The following is a 23,006-nucleotide window of genomic DNA, read 5'->3' on the forward strand; positions in this document are numbered from 1 at the left end:
ATGCACTATCGCAATTAAATAAACACTAGTTTAACTGCTACCAATCTTCTCACTGCACAATGGTAAATTGATGAAAGAGTTTATTTGCCAAAAGTTCTCTGTAATCCTAATAAGCAGCCAATAGTCCATCTAATCTGATTGGTAGCTGAATAAAATGCGTAGGTATGAAGCAGTTGGGTTTATCTCTGGAAAAACCTGCCAGCTCTAGTTAACATTACCACACCTCTCTCTCACCTCAGCACAGAGGAGCTGAATCCCTCACAGGTTGTGCGCTCTCTGCTGCCGCTCCTCCTGGAGAGCAGCACAGAGAGCGTGGCAGAGATCAGCAGCACCTCGCTGGAGCGCATCCTCGGCCCATCTGAGTCGGACGCCTTCCTAGCCCGCATCTACGAGCGTCTGGTGACTGGCTGCTACAACATCATTGCCCACCACTCAGACCCCAATAGGTATGACATGGGTTAATGTAATGCAGTATTTTATTAAGCCCAGTAGGGAAATTTTCCGCATTGAGGTCAGAGCGCAGTTCCGTATTGGGGCTCACTAATGGCTGATTAGAATATTACCAAGCTTTTTTGAAGTGATTTATTGTTCAGTGATTATTGTTTGACCTCTCATCATTTTAGTGGTTTGGATGAGTCTGTGCTTGAAGAATGCCTTCAGTACCTTGAAAAACAGCTTGAGAGCAGTCAAGTCCGCAAGGCCATGGAAGAGTTCTTTTCATTCAGGTAAATGCCTAACTGACATCACAGGCTACATTATAACACATTTGATACAGCTGCGTCACTTATTTTGTGCTTCTTCTTTCCCCAGCGGTGAGCTTGTCCAGATTATGATGGCGACAGCCAATGAGAACCTGTCAGCAAAGTTCTGCAACAGGGTGCTGAAATTCTTCACCAAGCTTTTCCAGCTCAGTAAGTTTACCGTTATCAAAGTTAAATAACATCAAAGAATATTAGCAATCTGTAATAGTCTCAGGTATTTGAAAAGCTGCAGATGCATGAATTGCTGATTTTACTAAATATAGTCAAGTGGCACTTTCTGAACTATGTAATCCCTGTTTAATCTTCTCATCTGGATGGTTTTGATTTGCTGTACTTTACAACAAATAAGGTCAATAAGAATATAGTACTAGATTTTTGTTGTTGTCAGATGAGAAATGTACACATACATAGCACAGTGTAAAAACAAGAAAATCCACAAGCATTTTCAAACACAAGCTCCCTTGTTGTTGGTAAGCTATGATGTCGCCCTCTGGTGGTTGCTTTCAAAGCTCATGAGACATGCTTTGACTCCTCCATTGGGAATTTGATATGTAGTCATTTTACAAAGTGCACCGAAATTATACATGACAGGGATCCTATTTCCATATAAAAACATTTTCCTATATTGATTGGAGTTGCTTGCCAGCGGCTAAAGATAAAATGCATTGAACTTGATTTTAAATTGCAGTTCATAAGCTGAGAAATTTGAACTTTATTCATAAATGTTTTTTTTTTTTTATGATAAATAACTTTGTTAATGAAAATGCACTGAGATTTTCCCAGACATAAACATAGCAGCTGCACTATTTTTCACTTTCCTTCCCTGTCTGTTTGATGACTGTTTGATTGTCGGTAAGCTCAACCAATAACCTGAGCATGATGCTGTCCTCTCCAGCCGAGAAGAGCCCAAACCCCAGCCTGTTGTGTCTGTGCGGCTCTCTGGCTCAGCTGGCCTGTGTGGAGCCGTCGCGCCTGCAGTCCTGGCTGACGCGCATGACGGCCACCCCGCCAAAGGACTCGGAGCAGCTGGAGATAGTGCAGGAGAACCGGCAGCTTCTGCAGCTGCTCACTACTCATATTGTGCGTGACAACAGCCAGGTGGGCGAGGGAGTGTGCACCGTCCTCCTCAGCACGCTCATTCCCATGGCAACAGACATGCTGGCCAATGGCGATGGGACAGGCTTTCCTGAGCTCATGGTCATCATGGCCACGCTTGCCAGTGCTGGACAGGGAGCCGGCCACCTGCAACTGCACAGGGCCGCCATCGACTGGCTGACTAGATGGTAAGAAACGAGGCTCCAAATGAGGCTTTCATAGACAAAGCTTACATTAAATTAGTGAGCTGCATGGAACTTTTCATCAACTCTGCTGGGACTTAAGTCTTTTCAGTTTCAGTTTATCACCTTTGAGAGAAGAAATATTAAATGTTTTGCATTGGGTGACCTATCTCTTTAACCATGATCAAGCAGCAAAAGAGTCTCAATTTGCTGAATATCTATTAGACTACTCTTCTTTTTTTGTGCAGCAAGAAGTATTTGACACAGAAGAATGTTGTGGAAAAAGTGAGCACAAATTTGTCCCAGGGCAAGGTAAGTTTTTATTCCAGCACTATTTTTAACAGAGCTTTTCACAGTTCACATTCTTTGACTCAATCCAGGTTAATTTGACTCCTAACTCTGGCCTAACAAGTGCTTTACATTTGATAATTACAAAGTGATGTGTCTGTGATTTTAGTGTTTTTACCCCAGGGTTAGTTGGCCCTGCTCTAGAGCAGGAACTCCTCCTTTTGGTCCGGCTTTATTGTAATTTCTCCCATTAGTCTCATGTTGTGGTAGCAGGTACCTGTTTCATAATTCTTATTGACAGAACAACAACATAGGCTCTTCACACCAGTCTTTTGACAGGAGAGGTATGATATCATATCATGCAAAGATCATATGGAATTGGCTGTGTTCTGGCCAGCACAAGGTTAATGGAGTTTATGAAACCAATTAAGCTAAGTGTTAACCCAGCGTTGAATATAGCCTCCCTAGGTCAAGCATGTGCTGTGTGAAAAGCCCCTATGTGCTCTTCCTTCTCCTGAATAAAGTGATTATATTTGTGTACCTTTTCCTCGTTTTCAGCACGCCAGCATGCTGGAGTGCTCGTGCCACATCATCTCCTACCTGGCGGATGTGATGAACGCCCTGAGGCAGAGCAGCGGCCAGGGCTCCTCAGCACTTCTGATGGAGGGAGAAGAGAAGGCCATGGAAGTGGACTCCGACTGGGTGGAGGAACTTGCCGTTGAGGAGGATGATTCCCAGGCAGAGGACTCTGTGAGGATCTCTTCCCCCCATGTCTGTCTGTTTGCAAACAAGGCCCTATGTTTTGATCGTGCACGGCATATAGGCATGTTGGAGAAACTGCTGCAGAAAAATGTTTTTCATCAGTAAAAAAAATAAAATTAATTTCTTAGGGCCCTAAAGATAGGTACAGTCTGGCTTAGATGTAACCCTCATCTCTTCTCATATGGGACTTCATCTGGAGTGAGAGCTAAATTCTACATGTTTACATTATGTAAAATGTAAGTTTCTTAACTAGATGAAAAAGCCAGTGAAGCAAAACCAGGTGATTGGTCCAGGGAAATAGAAAAAGAACAAGATTCCACTTCAAACTGGTTGCAGACCATTGGTCCCAGAAAGCTCCCTTAACCTGTCCCTGCTTGCATCAAGTCAAAGTGATTCATAAAGTGCTTTAATCAAGCAGGTTTCTCTCAAAGTTTCTTTCAGAAAACAAAAGATACAACTGTCCTCTCTCCGCTGTTCTGTAGAACAGAGATGCCATAAAACAGTCTTAAGATAACAAGGATAACATTATTAGCTGTACCTCCCTACAGATTTCCTGGGGGAATGAGCAACCATTATAAATCTGGATACCAGCAATTATGTTTGTGATTTCCCTACTGATTTCCCCAAAGAGTTTGGTAGGAACATTAGTAGGGAGACACAAGCATTAAATTGGTTGTTATTCAAGTCAGTCTTTAAATTCTGTAGCGGGAACATGACAATAAGATGTTAAAAGTCTGTACCACTTGATTTTTGCAAAAAAAGTTTTTAGTTAAAATGCCCAGTAGATGGCTCTTATGTCGCTTTACTCAGTTTTCAGTTGCATAAATTGCAGCTAAATGGAAAAATTCATCTTGAACATGTTTGTCTTTGTTTGACAGGATGAAGACTCCCTTTGCAATAAACTCTGCACCTTCACCATCACTCAGAAGGAGTTCATGAACCAGCATTGGTAAAAGAAGCGTCTCCTTCCCCATGATCTCTTTTCTTTACCGTTATCTGGATGACACCAGATTTTGATTTTTATTAATTAATTTTTTTAATACGTTCAACCTTAGAGGTCTTGAGACGTTCAAAGGTCCGTTTGTGTAAACTAGGAGGCTATTATACCTGAAACCAGTTTTTAATGAACAACCTAGACTGATAAACGTATTGCATAGATTTACAGTATCTGGATCAGTAAACTCATGTCATTAGCATGCGTTAAAGTCTTTGGAGACAGGACAAGAACCCACTATTGACCCTGTGTAGAAATGAGCCACAATATGATATAAATTAGTCTTTGAATGAATCTTTCAATGTATGTTTTAGTGATACGTACATTTTTTCTTAGCAGTATTTGTGTTCTTGCAAAGCTAGTGTGTTAGAAAGCTAAGAAGAGAGAAGCGGGCAACCGATGTTAGCGAAGGATCTGCTCACACTATTTTGCTTTTTTGTGAAAAAAGTACTGTCTCAGCTACAGGATGATGTTGTGAAAAAGCAGTTTGTGTCATGGACTTCGTTTCCATAATAGCGTCAGACACTGTATTCAGCGGGTGATAACATGCAGCGTTTTGTTTACATCTTGGTTACATTAGTGTATTTTATTTGACCATGGCAGAGAGAAGACAGCAAGTGCTTACCTAGGGCCATATTTACTATTGCGCTGTCCTTAAATGTATTTCTTTTCTACCCATATTTGAGTTTTGAACTACTTGCATTTTATTTCCCACGACCTGAAGACATCCAAAGGCAGCAAAAGTGTGTCACTTTGTAGAATCTAAACCAAACTTGGAGACAGTCATCATAGCTGGAGACATCCTCAAGGTTTTGTTAGCTAAACTTCATAATTCAGTTCTTGAGAAATAATCTGCTTGGATAGCTCTGCAATGTGATCATGTTTTTGTCGCCTCTGTTTTCAACATACAAGGAAGCATGGGAAATGATCGATTTAACTGTGGGCATAATAAAATGCCACACGTTTCCTGCGATGATCGCTGTCTCCAAACAGTGTTTAGAGCTAAGCAGGTGGTGTGTTGACTATCGTTGCTAACAATTGATGTGCTAGCTCAGTCTCGCCTTGGTCCTTTCGTTCCGCAGGTACCACTGTCACACCTGTAAGATGGTGGATGGGGTAGGTGTGTGCACAGTGTGCGCCAAGGTCTGTCACAAAGACCATGAGATCTCCTATGCCAAATACGGCTCTTTCTTCTGTGACTGCGGTGCCAAGGAGGATGGCAGCTGCCAGGTGAGACCGAATACCTCAGGTCATCATGGGAAGAGAACAACAGCGGTAACTTTGGCTTGCAAATCATTCCCCCATTGACTTCCATCCAGTCATTTCATTTGGTCAGGGTTCTAGCTAGCCCACACATATGGCCAGAAATGAGAGAATTCATGTTGCCTGTGTCTGTTGTGAATATTTTGTACTGAAATGGCCAGCTCTCCCAGTTAATCTTACATGAAATTAAGGATTTGTCAATATGTGCATGTGATGCTAAACAAACCAACATCAACTGCACTTAACCTTTAGCTAATCTTAAATTTGATAAAAGTGTGATAGGCCAAAATCTGCATCCTGTCTTTGTGTTTCTGATACTTAGTGACTGAGTGTTTTCAGTATGTGTGCTGTGTGTGGTTTACAGCATTTTAGATAACTAGTGAATGTGTGGCTCTGGCTCTGCTCTCAGCTTTTTCTCCTCTGCTCAGGGATGTCAAACAAAACAAATCATTTTAAGATCACTTTGTTTTGATTTGGTCATGACCATAATTCACAAATTTTGTTCATTTTGCATCAAAAATATATACAGTGTGAGTTGAGCTTTGATATTTTGCACCAGGATTTCACAGTGGAAGTATGTGATACCGGCATCTAGTAAATTCCAATGGTGATCAGTTAGTAATTGTTCTAGTACCGCCCAAAGATTCTGATCAAGCCATGATTTTCATTAGCCTTCGGAGGCAGTTTGGATTAAAAAAAAAAAACCCATCCAACAAAATCCCTCTGACCGTTCATTTGACTAACTGCATGCTCCACAACTTGGAGGAGCTAGCAAAATAAACACAGACTCAGGGTCTGTTTGTTGTAAATAAGCAAAAGAGAAAGAGGCTGAGAGGGTGACCACTTGTGAAAAGCTTGTACATACTACCGAAAACCGGTATGATGTCTATGTGCATATCTGCATTGTTTCTGTTCTCATTGCCCTCCTGTGTGTTCTGTCATCCCCAGGCTTTGGTCAAGCGCAGCCCCAGCAGCGGCATGGGCTCCACTCTCAAAGAGTCTTCTGCGTTCCAGAGTGAGCTGCGTATGCCTGAGAGCGCCATCCGCCACCAGAACGCCTCGCCCTCCGACAAGGGCAAGGTCACCATCTGTGATGGCAAACCTGGCGATGAGGACAGACCTAAGAAGAGCAGCGTTTGCAAGAGCATCGAGGGCTGCCAGGAAGAGTTGCTGGCACAAGTGGTGAGAGAAAGGGTTATTATTAAGTAGAGTGTAATGCAGGTTTACCCCTGAGTCAGTCTCTTCTCTCCACATCTGTCTTTTTATCTCTCTGTGAGCCTCACTGTTCCTTTGTTTGCTGAAAAGATTGCCTAGAGGACCTTACATTGTGGCACTTCTCGGTCCTCAAAGTAGATTTACCCAAGTAGAAGCATCTAGTACATCATGTCTGCGATGTGTACTTTGTGTGACTTGTGGTTTTCGATCTCTTTCTCTGTGCCAGCTGGGGTCGTCCACTGCAGCAGTCATACTGGAGATGCTCATTTTTCTCATGGATGCGATCCAGACCAACTTCCAGCAGGCGTCAGCTGTGGGAAGCAGCAGCCGAGCCCAGCAAGCCCTCAATGAACTGCATACTCAGGACAAAAATGTGGAGATGACTGACCAGTTAATGGTATGATAACCAGTAGGGTTTGGATTTTGATATAGAAATTGATATTGGCCAGTTGCATTGATGAAAAATACATGAATATACAGTATGTTATGCTTTTGTATTCATATAAATGTCTAGCAAAATACTTGGAATTATCATTTCAGCTATTTAAACCCTGTTAGAAACGAGACTGTATTAGAAATGATTAAAAGGCTCAGTGTCCTGTCCTTCTGTTCCTCAGGTTCCCACACTCGGCTCCCAGGAAGGAGCCTTTGAGAACGTGCGGATGAACTACAGCGGCGACCAGGGCCAGACCATCCGCCAGCTCATCAGCGCCCATGTCCTGCGCCGTGTTGCCATGTGTGTCCTGTCCTCGCCCCACGGCCGCCGTCAGCACCTTGCAGTCAGCCACGAGAAGGGCAAGGTGTGCCACACAAACCAAGAACCTGAATCCCTCAGTTGTCCTCGCGGCTCTAAAAGGAGCATGAGAGAGGAATTTATAGTTGATTTTGATTTGAAATCCGCAATGGATTTATAAGGCTTTTGGGGTTTTGGACACAGAAAGATCCCCATGGCTTCCCCACAAAAGCAGATCTGAATCAGCTTGAGTAACTTATGAATTACTACTTTATTGGATATATGTCAAAATACTTAAAGCAGTTAGAAACGGAGGACCACTGACAAACAAAGTTGCACTTCTACCCAACTACTCTCAAATTAAAGCTGCAGTTTCCACTTTATCTTTATATCTTTGTGTCATACAGCATGACATTCAATATAATAATAGTGTGGAGTCAAAAACCTTAATGTGTTGCTGTCCAAACACTCACTGGATAGAAAGTGAAGACACTTTCCATTTACACTGCCTTTAATGTTTATTAGTATGGTTTTGTATCACTAGTACTTTTACTGTCATTACCAAAATCACTTTAATAGTTTTACTACATGATTATAGTTTATATGAATTCTGTCACCAGTGTCCCTCTGTTTGAACACCCCTAACCCTTTCTTCCCTTTTCCCCTCCCACTCGACAGATAACGGTTCTGCAGTTATCCGCCCTCCTGAAGCAGGCTGATTCGAGCAAGAGGAAGCTCACTCTGACCCGCCTGGCCTCTGCACCCGTCCCCTTCACCGTCCTCAGTCTCACAGGAAACCCTTGCAATGAAGATTACCTGGCTGTGTGCGGCCTCAAGGTCAGAAAACCTGTTTTTTAGAATTTCTACCGCCGCATGATTGTTTGTCTCCAGTTTATTAGTTTGTGTTCATTTTAATAGCTTTATTTACACAGAATCAGTTTATTTACATCAGAATCACTTCAATCTCCAAGTACGTTGACAAGCACCAGGAATTTGGTACACATACACATGGAAAAAAACATGCCTAGACATACCAGGACTACTTTATATATAAATGGCTGTGCACATAGGGATTAGGTATTTGACTGTCTCCTCTGTCTCTCTCTCCCCTCTTTTTCCCAGGACTGCCACGTACTAACTTTCAGCAGCACCGGCTCTGTGTCAGACCACCTGGTGTTGCATCCACAACTGGCTACCGGCAACTTCATCATCAAAGCTATCTGGCTGCCAGGCTCTCAGACTGAGCTCGCCATCATCACTGCCGACTTCGTCAAGGTATGCATTAAAAGAAGGGGCATCTTGGTGGCTCCGTGGCACTAAGGCACATACAGTGTATTTGCAATATCTTTTAGAATTGTTTGTCACTGCTCACTACCACCAGCCTAGCTCTGAATCAGTACTCTGCTAGACGTTTTACATTCTGAGCTTGAGTCCCGTCCAGCTGGCCCCACTCTGAAGACACGTTAATTCACAACCGGCAATAAAAAAGATTCTGCTTTGACTTTTGTAACTTTAAACACATTGTAAGAAACTTATATTTGTCCTATCAATGGGTGGTGGGTGACGGGTGATGAGTGCTGTGTCCAAAGTGCCAAAAATTCAACTTTAAAAGCTATCATACCCCCTAAAATCATTCATTTTCCCAATATCACTGCCACTCACAGTACGCCTTACCAGGAGTTATATCACAACCAATTTTAATGTATGTGTGCAGATGTAGGTAATGACTCTCAGCTGCGTTGTTGTCACAGACAGAAAAAAAATCAATAGTTTTTGGAAATTAAAATATAGACAACATTATTGATCACATTTACACAAAGCAGCATATAACTTCTTCCTTGTAATTGGGCTTAATCTTTTGAGAATGTTTCCATTATAGGCCTTACTGAGTGTATGTAACTTCAGTTGTTAAGTGGGAGTTGTGAGCTATTATTGGTGATTTGCTTTCATTTTTTATATTTTCTTTCACAAGACCCTCACAGCTGCCAAGCATGTAACCAGCACTAAGTTAGATTTCACTTGTTTAAAAACCACTTGTCACTACTTTTTAACTGAGGCAATCCTTCTGATACTTTGCCTTTTAACGTGTCACTTTTTCTTGGTTATCTCCCTTGCCAAACAGATTTATGACTTGTCAGTGGATGCCCTCAGTCCCATGTACTACTTCCTGCTCCCAAGTTCCAAGATCCGTGACGCAACGTTCCTTTTCAACGAAGAGGGGAAGAACATAATCGTCATCATGTCCTCAGCAGGTTACATGTACACCCAGGTCATGGACGAGTCGAGCAGCGCCCAACACGGCCCTTTCTATGTCACCAACGTACTGGAGATCAACCACGAAGACTTGAAGGTAAGTGGTTTTTTTTCTTCACTTGAGGTCTTATACTATAACTTAAAATGTAAAAAACAACCCTTCCTTGTGCATTTAAAAACTATGTTTCATTTCCAGTTCAAAATCAACTTAAAAATCCTAATCCTAAAGAAAGCAGTGTTGAGGTAAATTCCTTGTTTGTGACTCCAGGATAGCAACGGTCAGGTAGCCGGAGGCGGTGTGTCGGTCTATTACTCCCATGTGCTCCAGATGCTGTTCTTCAGCTACAGCCAGGGCAAGTCCTTCGCTGCCACCATCAGCCGCAGCACCACCGACGTCCAGAGGCTCTTCACCATCAACATCAAAGGGTAATCAGTTCTCCCACACCATACACTCTCTCTTCACCTCACTGCCACTGCACTGAGGCTGGGAAATTAGTCTGGGAAAGTCTGTCTGTCTCTGTCTTACTACTCGTGCCTTTGTTTCTCTCTCCTATCGCGCTATCTTTCTTTTTCTTTCTGTCTCCCTCTCGCTCTCTTTAGCTCTAATGGCGGCAGCAGTAAGATGTCTCCTGCTCTGTGCCAGTGGTCCGAGGTGATGAACCACCCAGGTCTGGTGTGCTGCGTGCAGCAGACGACCGGCATACCGCTGGTCATCATGGTCAAGCCAGACACCTTCCTCATCCAAGAGATCAAAACTCTGCCTGCCAAGGCTAAGGTAACGGCCACTCACTGCACTGACATGCAACATTAACTGGCAGGTTAGGAAATGATAATGGTTTTTAAATTGCCAATGTATAGCCTTCACAGTCATGGAAAAAAGAACACTTTATATTTGTTATATTGTATTATTATCCTATTATTATCTTTCCTGTCTGTAACTTTCTGTGCTGCTGCCATCTTGGCCACATTTACCTTGAAAAAGAGATTTTTAATCTCAATGGGATTTACGTGGTTAGGCATTTAGCTACACTAATTATTTGCACATTAATAAAACACAGTGATAAAACATAATGATGAAGCACCAAATTACAACACTAATTGTGGATCCATCTATAGGTTTCTTAATGAAAATTGCCACACACTGGGCTGATTTCAACACCATTTCCTAGCGATAACATTCCTGTATTCTCCGTTTTTCTCAGATTCAAGACATGGTGGCTATTCGCCACACTGCCAGCAATGAGCAGCAGCGCACTACCATGATTCTGCTCTGTGAGGACGGTAGCCTGCGCATTTACATGGCCAACGTAGACAACACCTCTTACTGGCTCCAGCCCTCGCTGCAGCCCAGCTGTGGCATCAGCATCATGAAGCCGGTCCGCAAGCGCAAGGCTGCCGCTACCAGTGAGTTTGAGGGCAGGAATGTAAACTTACTTTTAACCACCAACCACAGTGGCCAGTGGATCCTCAAAAACATCTGCCGTTTTCATTATTTTACCAGACAAATGTGATTCTTGGAGTAGAGCAACACTCCCAGGCCGGTTTGCCAAAATGGGAAAATAAAAAAATGGAAAATGTCTGGAATTTTAAAATGGAAAATGTCTAGAAACTCCGGGGGTCTGGGTGTAATGTGGTAGAAGCAGATTCGAGTTAGACACTCTGATTATCCTCCATAACCTAATACTACGGATAGGTATTGAACTAATGTGGTTTGCATCCTTTATGATACAGTGCAGTGCAGCTTAAACCTTCTCATCAGCTCCCTTCAATAACCTAATTCAGTAATTCATGCTTATTAGCGGGCTAGTCATAATTATAATTATATTGTGGTTGTATGGCTTTTGTTTTTCATTAATTTGGGACAGACTTGGGCTGTACGACCAAAATTGTCAAAATTGTGGTTATATTTTCCAGTTAGATTAGGGAGACACCAAAACCTAAATATTCCCCAGGTCCCCAAAGTGAAGGTCCTCTGTATTTCCATCATGGTGAATTGATGATAGCCCAACTAAATTGCTCTCCTCTCCGATTCTTTGAAGGATTGTCTATACAGGAGAAATGTTTAATTATACAGACTGTATCTATGCTAAATCATTATCCCCTTTACAGAAAATAGTGCCAGCTAAAATTCTTCCAGTGCGTTGTTAAATGTAAGGACTTTACTTCCAGCCACCCGGACCTCCAGTCAAGTGACATTCCCCGTCGACTTCTTTGAACACAACCAGCAGCTGACGGAGGTGGAGTTCGGGGGCAACGACTTGCTGCAGGTCTACAACGGACAGCAGATCAAACACAGACTCAACTCCACTGGGATGTATGTGGCCAACACAAAGGTAGGAACATTTTAACAAATTGATTCTGTGTAAGGAAAAGCTCCAAGAGATGATTTTGCTATTGCCCGAGCTAATGTATTGCCATAAAATGGCAATGCATATTCTTGAATGTATTTGTTGTGCTTTTGAAGGTGTGTTTTACATAACAGCAGAAAGTGAGATGTGTTTGATAAGAACTAAAAAAAAAGGAATACACCAACAATTTGGATAGTACGCTCTTTGAACAACTTTATGTTATGCAGTGATGTTGGTAGTGTTTCAGTTCTGTGAGTACTTCTCTGAGGTGATTCTATTGTATTCAGTGCTCTATCGTGCATCTGCTAATGCCTATGATGATGCTAAACTCTGGCTGTTTCCTCCTAGCCCGGTGGGTTCACCGTAGAAGCGGTCAACAACAACAGCTCCATGGTGATGACCGGCATGCGGGTGCAGGTCGGCACCCAGGCCATCGAGAGGGCGCCGTCCTACCTGGAGATCTTCGGCCGCACCATGCAGATAAACCTGACACGAGCCCGCTGGTTTGACTTCCCCTTCACCAGAGAGGAGGCCCTGCAGGCTGACAAGAAGCTCTCCATCTTTAGTAAGAGCAAGAATCTGCAGCGATGATTATGATGATATCTGGCCACTTGTTGCGCATCTTGACTGGCAGATGTTCTTTGTCATTTCTATCAGTGTCAATTTCTGTGAATTCCTGTAAAGCCGAGGAACTGGTTGGATTTGAAATTACTGCTGCCTCTGATGGTCATTATTAGGGATTTGTGTAGCGTCTTGATATAGTTTACAGGATTTAGGTGAAAAAATGTAAACTAAAAGCACACCATGGAGGTCTGTGTCTCTTATCTGTGTCCCTTGCATGCCTAGCCAACTTTTCAAACCTTGACAAAAGAAAATTAGGTCATTATCTAATGTGTATTTGGTGGTTGTACAAACTTAAGCGTTTCGACTGACATGGGAGTGAGTAGAAGACAGAATTTACATTTTGGGGTGAACCATTCCTTAATTTTGGATCTCATGAAAAGCTCCTCAGCTCCTGATTTCATCTTCCTGTCCTATTTTTTTTTTTTTAAGTTGGTGCATCAGTTGACCCGGCCGGCGTCACCATGCTCGACTCCATCAAGATCTACGGTAAAACCAAGGAGCAGTTTGGCTGGCCTGAGGATCCACCGGAGGACTTCTCCTCCGCTTCTGTCAACAACGTCTGCAGCCCCAACCTCAACCAGGGCAACGGCACGGCGGACGGAGACATAACCACCCCCACCACCACCAGCGGCAGTGTGCTGGAGAGGTACGAGCTTCAGGGGTCATGGGGTCAACACAAAACATTAGTGTCCACAGCCTCTACCAGTTCAGTTAACCACACTCATGTTCTGATGTGGTCTAGCAGCAGACAGAGAGAGGATTTCTTTTGACTTTCCAATGGAGCAGTTTGTGTCTCTCATCTGCTAGACTTCCTTTTATCTATACTTATAAATGTTACTGAAATTAGCATGGAAGGAAGCTATTGGCTCATAGCTGTTTCTTTGAATAAATGACCAGAAAAATGGGTATGGGAATAAAGATCGATAGAACATTTATCTATTACTCTTGATTAGGGCTGCACTGATATCAATGCTGGCATACAGACACCAGGCTAAAATTGGGTAATAGTATCTGAGACTTTTTCAGATACTGAAATCCGATACCAAGAGGCATGCATAACAAGGGTTGATATTCTGCCTGTCCTAGACATGTGATGTTGCATTAATGTGTTAAGTTTATGCTCAGTAAAAGTAATTGATCACATTTGTAATGGTTATCGGCCAATATATATAAAATTCATTACTCAGTGTCTGTATATCACATTGAAAGTGTTATTGGTGCACCTCTACTCTCGATGGGTCACTAAGCAGTGTAGGAGTGTAACAGGAGCGTTGAGGATGAGCCTGAAGTGGTAATGATGGTGGTGCGGCTCTCTGTGTCTTTAGATTATGTAGCGTGTATAATGCATGGCTATCCTGATGTCATCTTTTCTTGCATGCTTCTCTTCTGTTCAACTGAATCATTTACTTTCACTTGTTTCTTTCTGTGATCCTCACACTTGTTTTGTTCTTTTTCTTTTGCTCCCAAAAATACAATAAAAAGTTGTGAAACTGAGTCCTTATCAACCTTGGACCGGTTAGTAACTGCCCTTTCTCTGCTTGTTTGTATGGTTTTGTGCATGTGTGCCAGTTTGTGTGTCCATGCCTGAGACTGTTAACATGCCATGTGTCATCTCCACACTTCTAAAAGAACATAAGTTTTATTTTATTTTTTCTGACAATCATTTATTCTTGCATTTGATGTTTTTATTTTGCATTTAGATTAGCACAGAATGCAACAGGTTGAGATTTGGTGTTATTTTCTTTGTTTGGTTGGTTTATTTTAGGCAAAGTCTGCAGTAGAAGCAGTGTTGATCATCTTTCTCACTTTCAGGTTGGTGGTCAGCTCCCTTGAAGCTTTGGAAAGCTGCTTTGCAGTTGGCTCCTCCAGTGAAAAGGTAAAATGAGATGAGGATTTTTTACTCTTCACTGCTTTAAATGGAATGATGCATGTTAACGAGGATTCCTGTGTGTCTGTCTGTCAATCTGTCTGTGTAGGAGAAGAACAAGGCTGCAGCGCTGGAGTTGGCTACTCTCCTCCTGTCCATGCCGACACCTGCAGGTGTGCAGCAGCAGACCAAGGGACTTCTGGCCAGCCTGCACACCAGCCGCACTGCCTACCACAACCACAAGGTAAAAAAAAAAAATCCTGTGTTTCAGAGTAGGCCGAAGGCAAAGTGGTAGCATCCTCCTCGTGCCCTGGGTTATATTGTCTCCTGCAGAAATCATTGATATACTCTAGATAACACGAGGATCACCATTAGCTCAGTGATCCTCATGTTAACTTTGTAAATAATGAAACTTTATAAAAGTAATGAAGTCAGATTTATGTAAGTACTTTTAGCAAACAAGTTAGTTTAACATTTTAAACACTTTAAAGAGAGCAAGGGACAAAAATACAGATTAAAACAAGAAATTCCGAGATTGGGTGTTTGTGTAAAAAAGGTAAGAGATACGGGCTGTCAATAGAGGTGATATTATTCATTGGTGTAGAGTTAAACGTGTAAACCAATTAATGAAAAATCAAAAATGTCAAAAAATTTAGGGGTGCAAAAGTATGAACCCTGTATAAAGGAAGTAATCTAAGTTCATGGTAGAATAGAAAAAATTAGCCGCAAGGGGAATTAGTCTAGCAGTGTGCTAGTAAGCAGCAGGAAACAAAAACAAACGGTGCTTATTCATTGTACAAATTTGACAACAGTTTATCCATTAAATATATAAATTACACAATTTATTCAGAAACCACAACCTTGGAAGGGGATAATGACATTATAAACAGAATGTTTGCTCATGTGGGGCTCATCTACGCCAATTAAAAAGCACTAATGTGGCCCCCGCCCACTTCCTTTCCTCAGGACCAATCCCTGCTGAGTAATGCAGTACAGTGTCTGAACAGCTGCAGCCGTGAGGGGCGGGAGCTAGACCCCGATGTCTTCCAGAGGCTGGTGATCACCGCCCGCTCCATCGCCATTATGAGACCCAACAACTTGGTCCACTTCACAGAGACCAAGCCACCGCACCACGACTCTGGTAAGCAGCTGCTCTGCTGGTGATGCATGGTGATCAAAACTGGGGAATAACAGTTACATGTAAAAGGTCTATAATGGGTGTTCATAGCATCTCTTATTGTTTGTAAAGCATGCTTAAACTCTTCTGGGAAATTGTTGGTTGAATATGACTATCTATGGATTTTAGCGGCAAAGTCACCTAAAAGTACTTTGAATTACTCCAGAGGCTATGTTGCAGATTACCATTTTTAGAAGGCAATCAGTAATTTGTATGAGCCCAATTTTTTTGCCAGTTTTTGTGACAATTTTATTTTTGAGAACTTGTTTATGTAATGTATCTTGTCTTTATCCAGAAATGACAGAGGATGGGCAAAAGCATGTGGATGGCGAGAGCTGCAATTTCATCATGCAGCTAGTGAATAACTTCTGGAAGCTTCATGCCCTCAAACCAAAGAACGCCTTCCTTGCTCCTGCTTGCCTGCCTGGTAAGCAAAAAACTTTAGGAACACAACTTGAAAGCTTGTCTTGTCATATTGGTTGATAATAACAAATGTCTAGGTACTAACATAATGGTTGATGGTTGTTTACTCAGCGAAATTGTCACATTATGTATAAACATGTGGAATTTGTTTTTGGTACCATACACCTGATTGAAAAAGGACTACAAATGAGTGAATTTTGTTGTTGTTTCTAAGGTCTAACTCATGTGGAAGCAACAGTAAATGCCTTGGTGGACATCATCCATGGATACTGCACATGTGAACTGGACTACATCAACGTAGCCTCCAAAATCTACATGCAGATGTTACTGTGCACTGTAAGTATTTCTGTTGATCACTAGCATAATTCACTTGGAATTGGAAGAATGGGAGACGTTGACAGTGAATCATGACATAAACGTTCATGTGCTGTTTTTACATGCACATTCTTATTTCAGAATTCTTTGGAAGGTTTGAGTGTTTTAGTGAGTTATGAAAGTGAAATAAATGGCTTCAAGGTTTATCTCCTTTCCTGTGAAAAGTGTTGCTTGTACCGAAGTGGGCTGTGTATCATTATAATAGCATTTATGGGTATAATCTTATTGATATTAAACCTAGTCCTGACCTTTGACATTTTTAAAACACACAATAAGCAGTCACTGCTGTTCACTGTTTTCATTGTAGTATTCTAAATATTCAGTTAATGTATGCAGGACTATATATGACAAGGATATGAAGATGCATATAAACTTGGACTTATCTACAGTTGTATATCTTATACTAAGCTTATCCCAAATAAGATCTCTTAACTACGATATAAGCTATTAAATGGAATGCTGCATTTAAAAGTACCGATTGTTTAATGTTACCAATAGGGCAGGAATGATTGGTATTTACTTCACTGATGTTTCTGAGGAACAGGGACTGTCTGTAGTCAGGTAATAAAACATGCTCTGTTTGAACCGATTCCAGGATACGTCTGTGAGCTTTGCCTGTAAGCAGGCACTGATCAGAGTGCTGCGACCAAGAAACAAACGCCGTCATGTGACCCTTCCATCTCCACCACGCTCCAACACACCCATGGGTAAGAAGTGCACAGGCTTTATACGGAGTTCATACTCCTGTCTGGGATAGTGTGGGGAAATTAATTGGATTATTTTCAGTCATTAAAATTTGGGGGTTTCCATAAAAATTCAAGACTAATACTTGTTGTTCTGTCCCAATACACATGTGACTATGTGTCATACGACTATGTTAGTAAAATGTATTTTGACTATTAAAACTTAAACATGTGTTCATGTTCTTGTGTCCAAGAGTGGCTTCAGTCCTTAAAGACATGTTTGTCCACTTTCTTTTTTCAGGAGACAAAGACGACGATGACGACGACGATGCTGATGACAAAATGCAGTCGTCAGTGCTGACCGGAGGAGAAGAGGGAAGACAGGAGAGTCAGGAGCAGAATGAAGTGGACCACGGCGACTTTGAGATGGTGGTGAGCAAAGACGGGCAATTCTAAACGTTTACTGGCAGTGACCCGAACAGAGGGCTGCAGATATACTCCAGAATGTCTTGTTTTGTAAAAAGGAAAATAAATTGAGATTTTTCAGTTTTATGGTTACGGTACGGTTTTATGGTGTGTACTGAGGGATAGTGGCATAACAACTACTGAAGATCAAAATGAAAAATAATTAGACCTAAATATGATATCTTAAAATTAAGAGAAATATGGAAAATAAACTAATATAGCCATGAATCTTTGGTATGTTTTTGTTTTTTATTCACCCTATGAAGAAAAATGGCATGAGCAGTTATAGATAGTGGACCTTGTTCCTCTCCCCCTACCAAATTACTTTATGGTCAAATATAAATCTCGCCTTATACACTGTTTTTTTTCTCGTGTTTTCTGCATAACACGCCTTTGTGTGTCTGTCTCCTCAGTCGGAGTCCATGGTGCTAGAGACAGCAGAGAACGTGAACAACGGAAACCCGTCTCCCCTGGAGGCTCTGCTGGCTGGAGCCGAGGGTTTCCCCCCCATGCTGGACATCCCTCCAGATGCAGATGATGAGACCATGGTGGAGCTGGCCATCGCTCTCAGCCTGCAGCAGGATCAACAAGGTCAGCAGCAAAAAAAAAAAAAAAAAAAAAAAAACAGTCAGTGGTAACTGTGCCTGGCTGGGAGTCCCCATCACATAGTGGGTGAATGTTTTGGCAAATAAACACTTTAATCAACCTAATATGCAACGGGGAGATTTGTAGTAGTTTCACCTGTGTGTCTCTGGTGTTTATTTAGTTCAGGAGAAGAAAACTAAACTAACTCATACTGTCCCTTTAACCACCAGTGTGCTAAAGTGTTAGCATGCTTTGAAACTACACAATTAGCAATCTACAGAACTACATTAATACTGGGCACACAACAGTACTTGATCAACAAGCTTTTATGCCAAAAATCAGTTTTTGGACACGGGGTAGACAGATGTGAAATGTTTCTAGCTCACTTTATTGGCCTGTAGTCAGAATGTTCCTGTTTGGTTAAAGTACACCTCTAAATGGTTGGCCCCATCTTTATCAGGTTAAACATCAATTAGGAGATCAGTTTTTTGAGTCTGTGCTCTAACTTAGTGTATATATCTTTGATGGTTTCAGGCAGTAGCAGCAGTGCCCTCGGCCTCCAGAGCCTCGGCCTGTCTGGCCAGGCTCCAAGCTCTTCCTCACTGGATGCTGGCACCCTCTCGGACACCACAGCATCAGGTAATAAGACCACCTCCGTCAGAATGTGTGAGAATGTGTTTTTGTCTACAGGTCACAGTGTCTTGTGACTTGTGACTATTTTAAGTGACTTGTCACTTAAAATATTTTTCTGCAAGCTACAGTTTTAAAATGAAATGTGACCTCTGAATGGTGGTTGGCTACCTTCCAGTGTTTGGTAGGATAGACAAACTTGGCAGCCAAAATCTACCAGCTTTTGTCTGGTGATGATAATTTCCCACCTTGAGGCTCAAACATTATCATCACCCCTTCTGATATTTTGATTTTTTCTTTCTTCACCAGACATTTGACATTTGTCACATTTTAGTTTATAACATTGTACAAGTAGCTGCAAGCTAGGCAGTTAATTTCAAAGTACACCTTTAATTTTATATAGTAATACCCATCATAGGGCCACAGGAAAAAAGCGACCATTAACAGCAGGTTGAAGAATGTCTTGATTGTATTGCATGTGTGATGGTTTATAAGTTGTTGGTATAAATGAATCTTCATGTATCCTGGCCAGATGACTGCGGTGTATTTACTGTTACAGCTATTGCTATGATTTCAGCCCCGGCGTCAGATGACGAGGGCAGCACAGCAGCCACTGACGGCTCCACGCTGCGGACATCTCCAGCCGAGCATGGAGGCAGCGTGGGCTCCGAGAGCGGAGGCTCTGCCATCGACTCTGTCGCAGGGGAGCACAGCGGTGGGTGATCAAATATATCGATCCTGAACAGAACCAACTAATAGCTAATAAACTTTTTTTTTTCATATCCAAAATTTGATATACAGTATCTATCCTTGAAATAACAAATTTCCTGAAGTTCATTTCTATAAAATATGGAGGAGCCATTCTCTAAAATTGTTATCATTTTAACTGAGCAAAAGCAGATATATTTAATTTTTTCACTTATCTTAATGAGTTTCCAATTTGCTCCTGCGCGTGTGTGTGTGTGTGTGTGTACAGTGTCGGGCCGCAGCAGTGCATATGGGGACACAACAGTGGAGGGCCACCCTGCTGGTCCAGGCAGCGTGAGCTCCAGCACCGGGGCCATCAGCACCACCACAGCCCAGCAGGAAGGCGAAGGCTCAGAGGGAGAAGGAGAGACCGAGGGAGACATCCACACTAGCAACAGGTCAGTATTACCAAATGAGAGGCAGCAGTTTGGCATAGAAAGTAGGGAGACTGTCCTTCGCTTGGAAGGCCTGAATTGCCCCCTTGACAACTAGCATCTGCCCTACTGAAGTGAAGCCCTTCATCAAGACACTGAATCCCCACCAGCTGTAGCTGACCCTGGAGAAGGGAAGCAAGTGGAAGAAGTCATTTCCATTCCAACATCAGTAGATTATCACAATAAATAAACTACCAGAGCACACTAAGGTCAGCTCAGTAAAGAAAAAATGTTGTCAACTTTTATTAATTTGGTGTTTCTCGTCAGGCTGCACATGGTTCGTCTTATGCTGCTGGAGCGCTTGCTGCAGCACCTGCCTCAGCTCCACAACGTAGGAGGAGTCCACGCCATCCCCTACATGCAGGTTATCCTCATGCTGACCTCCGACCTGGACGGTGAGGACGACAAGGATAAAGGTGCCTTGGATGATCTGCTTGCACAGCTCATCGCTGAACTAGGCATGCACAAAAAGGTAACCACATCCACTGACTAGACTAGAATTAACTAGACTGTGATTAGCCAGGCTTGATGTGTCATCGTTATATTTGCTCCGCCTCATCCTCCTTACAGGACGTCTCCAAGAAGAATGAGCGCAGCTCCATCAATGAAGTACACCTGGTCATCATGAGACTGCTCAGCGTCTTCATGTCTCGCACCAAATCTGGTTCCAAATCCTCCTCTGAGGTAAGTCCTCTCATTTCCCATGCAATGTGGCAATGCTTAGGTTTGATGTGCTTTGGGCATTCAAAGACTGACTGATTTTAACAGAATCTGTCAAAATACCTAATGGAACAGAGAACTGTTACTGGTATCAGCCCAATACCAGGCTGAAGTACACACTCTAGGTATTGGTGAAGGCCACAGAAAGCAGAAACTAGTACATTGCTATATAATTATGCTGTAATGACATTTATGGTTTGAATTTATTTAAAAAAGAAATGGGAGAATGCGTTTTGATCAGATTATATTATTAAAATATAGTATTTTGTCTAACAAGATTACTTTTTTGTGCAGATTAACAAAGGTGATCAGTGTCAGTAATAGAACATTTCATGGGTATTCAAATTTAAGTAGACATACTTGTACTTTGTGTTTTTGCACCACTGAATTTGGGACTCCTCCATAAGTCACAGATGTTCTTCTTTTCTCTCTCCCAGTCATCCTCTCTGATCTCCAACGCCACGGCGACCGCCCTGCTCAGCCTGGGTGCTATCGACTACTGCCTCCATGTGCTCAAGTCCCTCCTGGAGTTCTGGAAGAGCCAGCAGGGTGAAGAAGAGCCTGTTGCCACCAGCCAGCTCCTCCGCCCGCACACGGCCTCCTCTCCCCCGGACATGAGCCCTTTCTTCCTACGCCAATACGTCAAGGTATCAGATAATAGAAGACATCTCTCTCTCTCTGACAGCTCTTTTTTTGCAGTTCAGTTCAGTTCAGATCAGTTCAAATATAAATGAACTTAAAACTTTTATTAAAAATTGGCAGAATTGGGAAAGACACAAAAATAGAATATATTCCAAGAGGATCAGTTTCTTAATCTTTGCTATATTGTATTGTGTTTTCTATTCCAACTGCTGATTTAAAGTGACTGTGCTGCTCCCCTCTCAGGGCCACGCTGCTGATGTGTTTGAGGCCTACTCCCAGCTGTTGACTGAAATGGTGCTCCGGCTGCCATATCAGATCAAGAAGATTGCCGACACCAACCCCCGCATCCCACCTCCAGTCTTTGACCATTCCTGGTTCTACTTCCTGTCTGAAGTAATTCAATCACTTTACTAAATTTAGCACCATGCTTTAAACATATCCCTAAAAGTTTCTTTTAACAACCCCCATATGGAAATACAGTCAGGGTTTATGAATGTGTTATGACATTTTTTTGGGGGGGATTTTTTAAGTAACTTAAGTAACTGCAGTTCATCTATGGTTGTAATCAGTCTGCAGAGCCTCTAAAGGTTCTGCATAGTCCTTTTTGAGTGTATCAATTAATGTTTTCTTTGCAAACTTTGACAAACAACATAAAATCAACCCCTCAATTCTCTCCCTCTTTTTCTCCCACAGTATCTGATGATCCAACAGACGCCATTTGTCAGGAGGCAAGTCCGCAAGCTGCTGCTGTTCATCTGCGGTTCGAAGGAGAAGTATCGCCAGCTGCGGGATCTGCACACGCTGGACTCCCACGTGCGCGGCATCAAGAAGCTCCTGGAGGAGCAAGGCATCTTCCTCCGGGCCGGTGTGGTCACGGCCACGTCTGGCTCCGCCCTGCAATATGACACCCTCATCAGTCTGGTGAGTGTTGTTGTTTGTGTCCTGTTGTTTTTTTGCTGTTTTTATTCTGTTTTTCTTTACTGTATTCTATTACTGTTTGCTGCTGGAATTATCAAATTTCCCCCCAATTTCCACGTTTTTCCTATGTGGAAAGAAAAATTATTGTAATACTGAATGGTATTCTTATTTGTAGGATGATTAACATCTACAGTGTGTGAGTGTGTGTGTCTTTAAGTTTAAACTTTAAGTTACTTCATATGCTTGTATTTAACTTGCTCCTCTGCTCTTGGTGCAGATGGAACACTTGAAAGCTTGTGCTGAAATTGCCACTCAGAGGACCATCAACTGGCAGAAGTTCTGTATGAAGGATGACTGTAAGTTGCTTCAGAAATTATATCTGTGCAATATTGTTGTAAGTGAAAACAAATTCCAGTTTTAAGGCTTTACATAGATTTATAGTGTTTACATGGTTTGTGTTTGTGACCTGTCCCTTCTCTCTCCCTCTGTTCATTCTCCTCCTCTTCTTCTCTCTTCTTGTCTCCTGCGCTCTCCTCTCTCCAGCTGTGTTGTACTTCCTGCTCCAGGTCAGCTTCCTAGTGGACGAAGGTGTTTCCCCAGTACTTTTGCAACTGCTCTCCTGTGCCCTGTGTGGCAGTAAGGTGCTGGCCAGCTCCTCCTCCTCTTCCTCATCCTCAGGAGGAGGCAGCAATGCCGGACAGGCAGGAGCTTCCCAGTCCTCTCAAAGCAAGTCCTCTAGTAAGAAGAGCAAGAAAGAAGACAAGGAGAAAGACAAGGAGGGTGAGGCGGCAACACAGATATTTGTCATCCTCAAGCACATTT

At 42.5% G+C, this 23,006-nt stretch overlaps 1 protein-coding gene across 4 annotated transcripts in view; it reads left to right on the plus strand.

Annotated features, from left to right (window-relative positions):
• Nucleotides 1–23,006, plus strand: part of ubr4 (ubiquitin protein ligase E3 component n-recognin 4) — a 67,041-nt gene that overhangs the window by 22,825 nt on the left and 21,210 nt on the right. For 3 of the 4 annotated variants that reach the window (XM_071543262.1, XM_071543263.1, XM_071543265.1), the window contains exons 29-66: nt 240–446; nt 624–725; nt 811–911; nt 1,657–2,044; nt 2,287–2,350; nt 2,885–3,076; nt 3,967–4,037; nt 5,165–5,357; nt 6,294–6,527; nt 6,787–6,957; nt 7,178–7,360; nt 7,972–8,130; nt 8,416–8,568; nt 9,416–9,643; nt 9,815–9,972; nt 10,147–10,321; nt 10,749–10,950; nt 11,716–11,879; nt 12,243–12,459; nt 12,948–13,164; nt 14,331–14,394; nt 14,495–14,629; nt 15,352–15,526; nt 15,858–15,989; nt 16,200–16,321; nt 16,956–17,067; nt 17,345–17,475; nt 17,922–18,099; nt 18,628–18,732; nt 19,301–19,438; nt 19,700–19,868; nt 20,172–20,376; nt 20,475–20,588; nt 21,062–21,271; nt 21,510–21,659; nt 21,960–22,187; nt 22,462–22,540; nt 22,728–22,964. In XM_071543262.1, coding sequence (XP_071399363.1) covers nt 240–446; nt 624–725; nt 811–911; nt 1,657–2,044; nt 2,287–2,350; nt 2,885–3,076; nt 3,967–4,037; nt 5,165–5,357; nt 6,294–6,527; nt 6,787–6,957; nt 7,178–7,360; nt 7,972–8,130; nt 8,416–8,568; nt 9,416–9,643; nt 9,815–9,972; nt 10,147–10,321; nt 10,749–10,950; nt 11,716–11,879; nt 12,243–12,459; nt 12,948–13,164; nt 14,331–14,394; nt 14,495–14,629; nt 15,352–15,526; nt 15,858–15,989; nt 16,200–16,321; nt 16,956–17,067; nt 17,345–17,475; nt 17,922–18,099; nt 18,628–18,732; nt 19,301–19,438; nt 19,700–19,868; nt 20,172–20,376; nt 20,475–20,588; nt 21,062–21,271; nt 21,510–21,659; nt 21,960–22,187; nt 22,462–22,540; nt 22,728–22,964 — 6,263 coding nt within the window. The remainder of the gene's footprint in view (nt 1–239; nt 447–623; nt 726–810; nt 912–1,656; nt 2,045–2,286; nt 2,351–2,884; nt 3,077–3,966; nt 4,038–5,164; nt 5,358–6,293; nt 6,528–6,786; nt 6,958–7,177; nt 7,361–7,971; nt 8,131–8,415; nt 8,569–9,415; nt 9,644–9,814; nt 9,973–10,146; nt 10,322–10,748; nt 10,951–11,715; nt 11,880–12,242; nt 12,460–12,947; nt 13,165–14,330; nt 14,395–14,494; nt 14,630–15,351; nt 15,527–15,857; nt 15,990–16,199; nt 16,322–16,955; nt 17,068–17,344; nt 17,476–17,921; nt 18,100–18,627; nt 18,733–19,300; nt 19,439–19,699; nt 19,869–20,171; nt 20,377–20,474; nt 20,589–21,061; nt 21,272–21,509; nt 21,660–21,959; nt 22,188–22,461; nt 22,541–22,727; nt 22,965–23,006) is intronic. The other variant, XM_071543264.1, reaches the window with a different exon arrangement.

The sequence above is a fragment of the Centroberyx affinis genome, unplaced genomic scaffold (genome assembly GCF_046629955.1).
Source record: "Centroberyx affinis isolate AG114_WGS23_722 - 3 ecotype Tasmania unplaced genomic scaffold, CSIRO-AGI_Caff_v1 ptg004275l_1, whole genome shotgun sequence".
NCBI lineage: Eukaryota > Metazoa > Chordata > Actinopteri > Beryciformes > Berycidae > Centroberyx > Centroberyx affinis.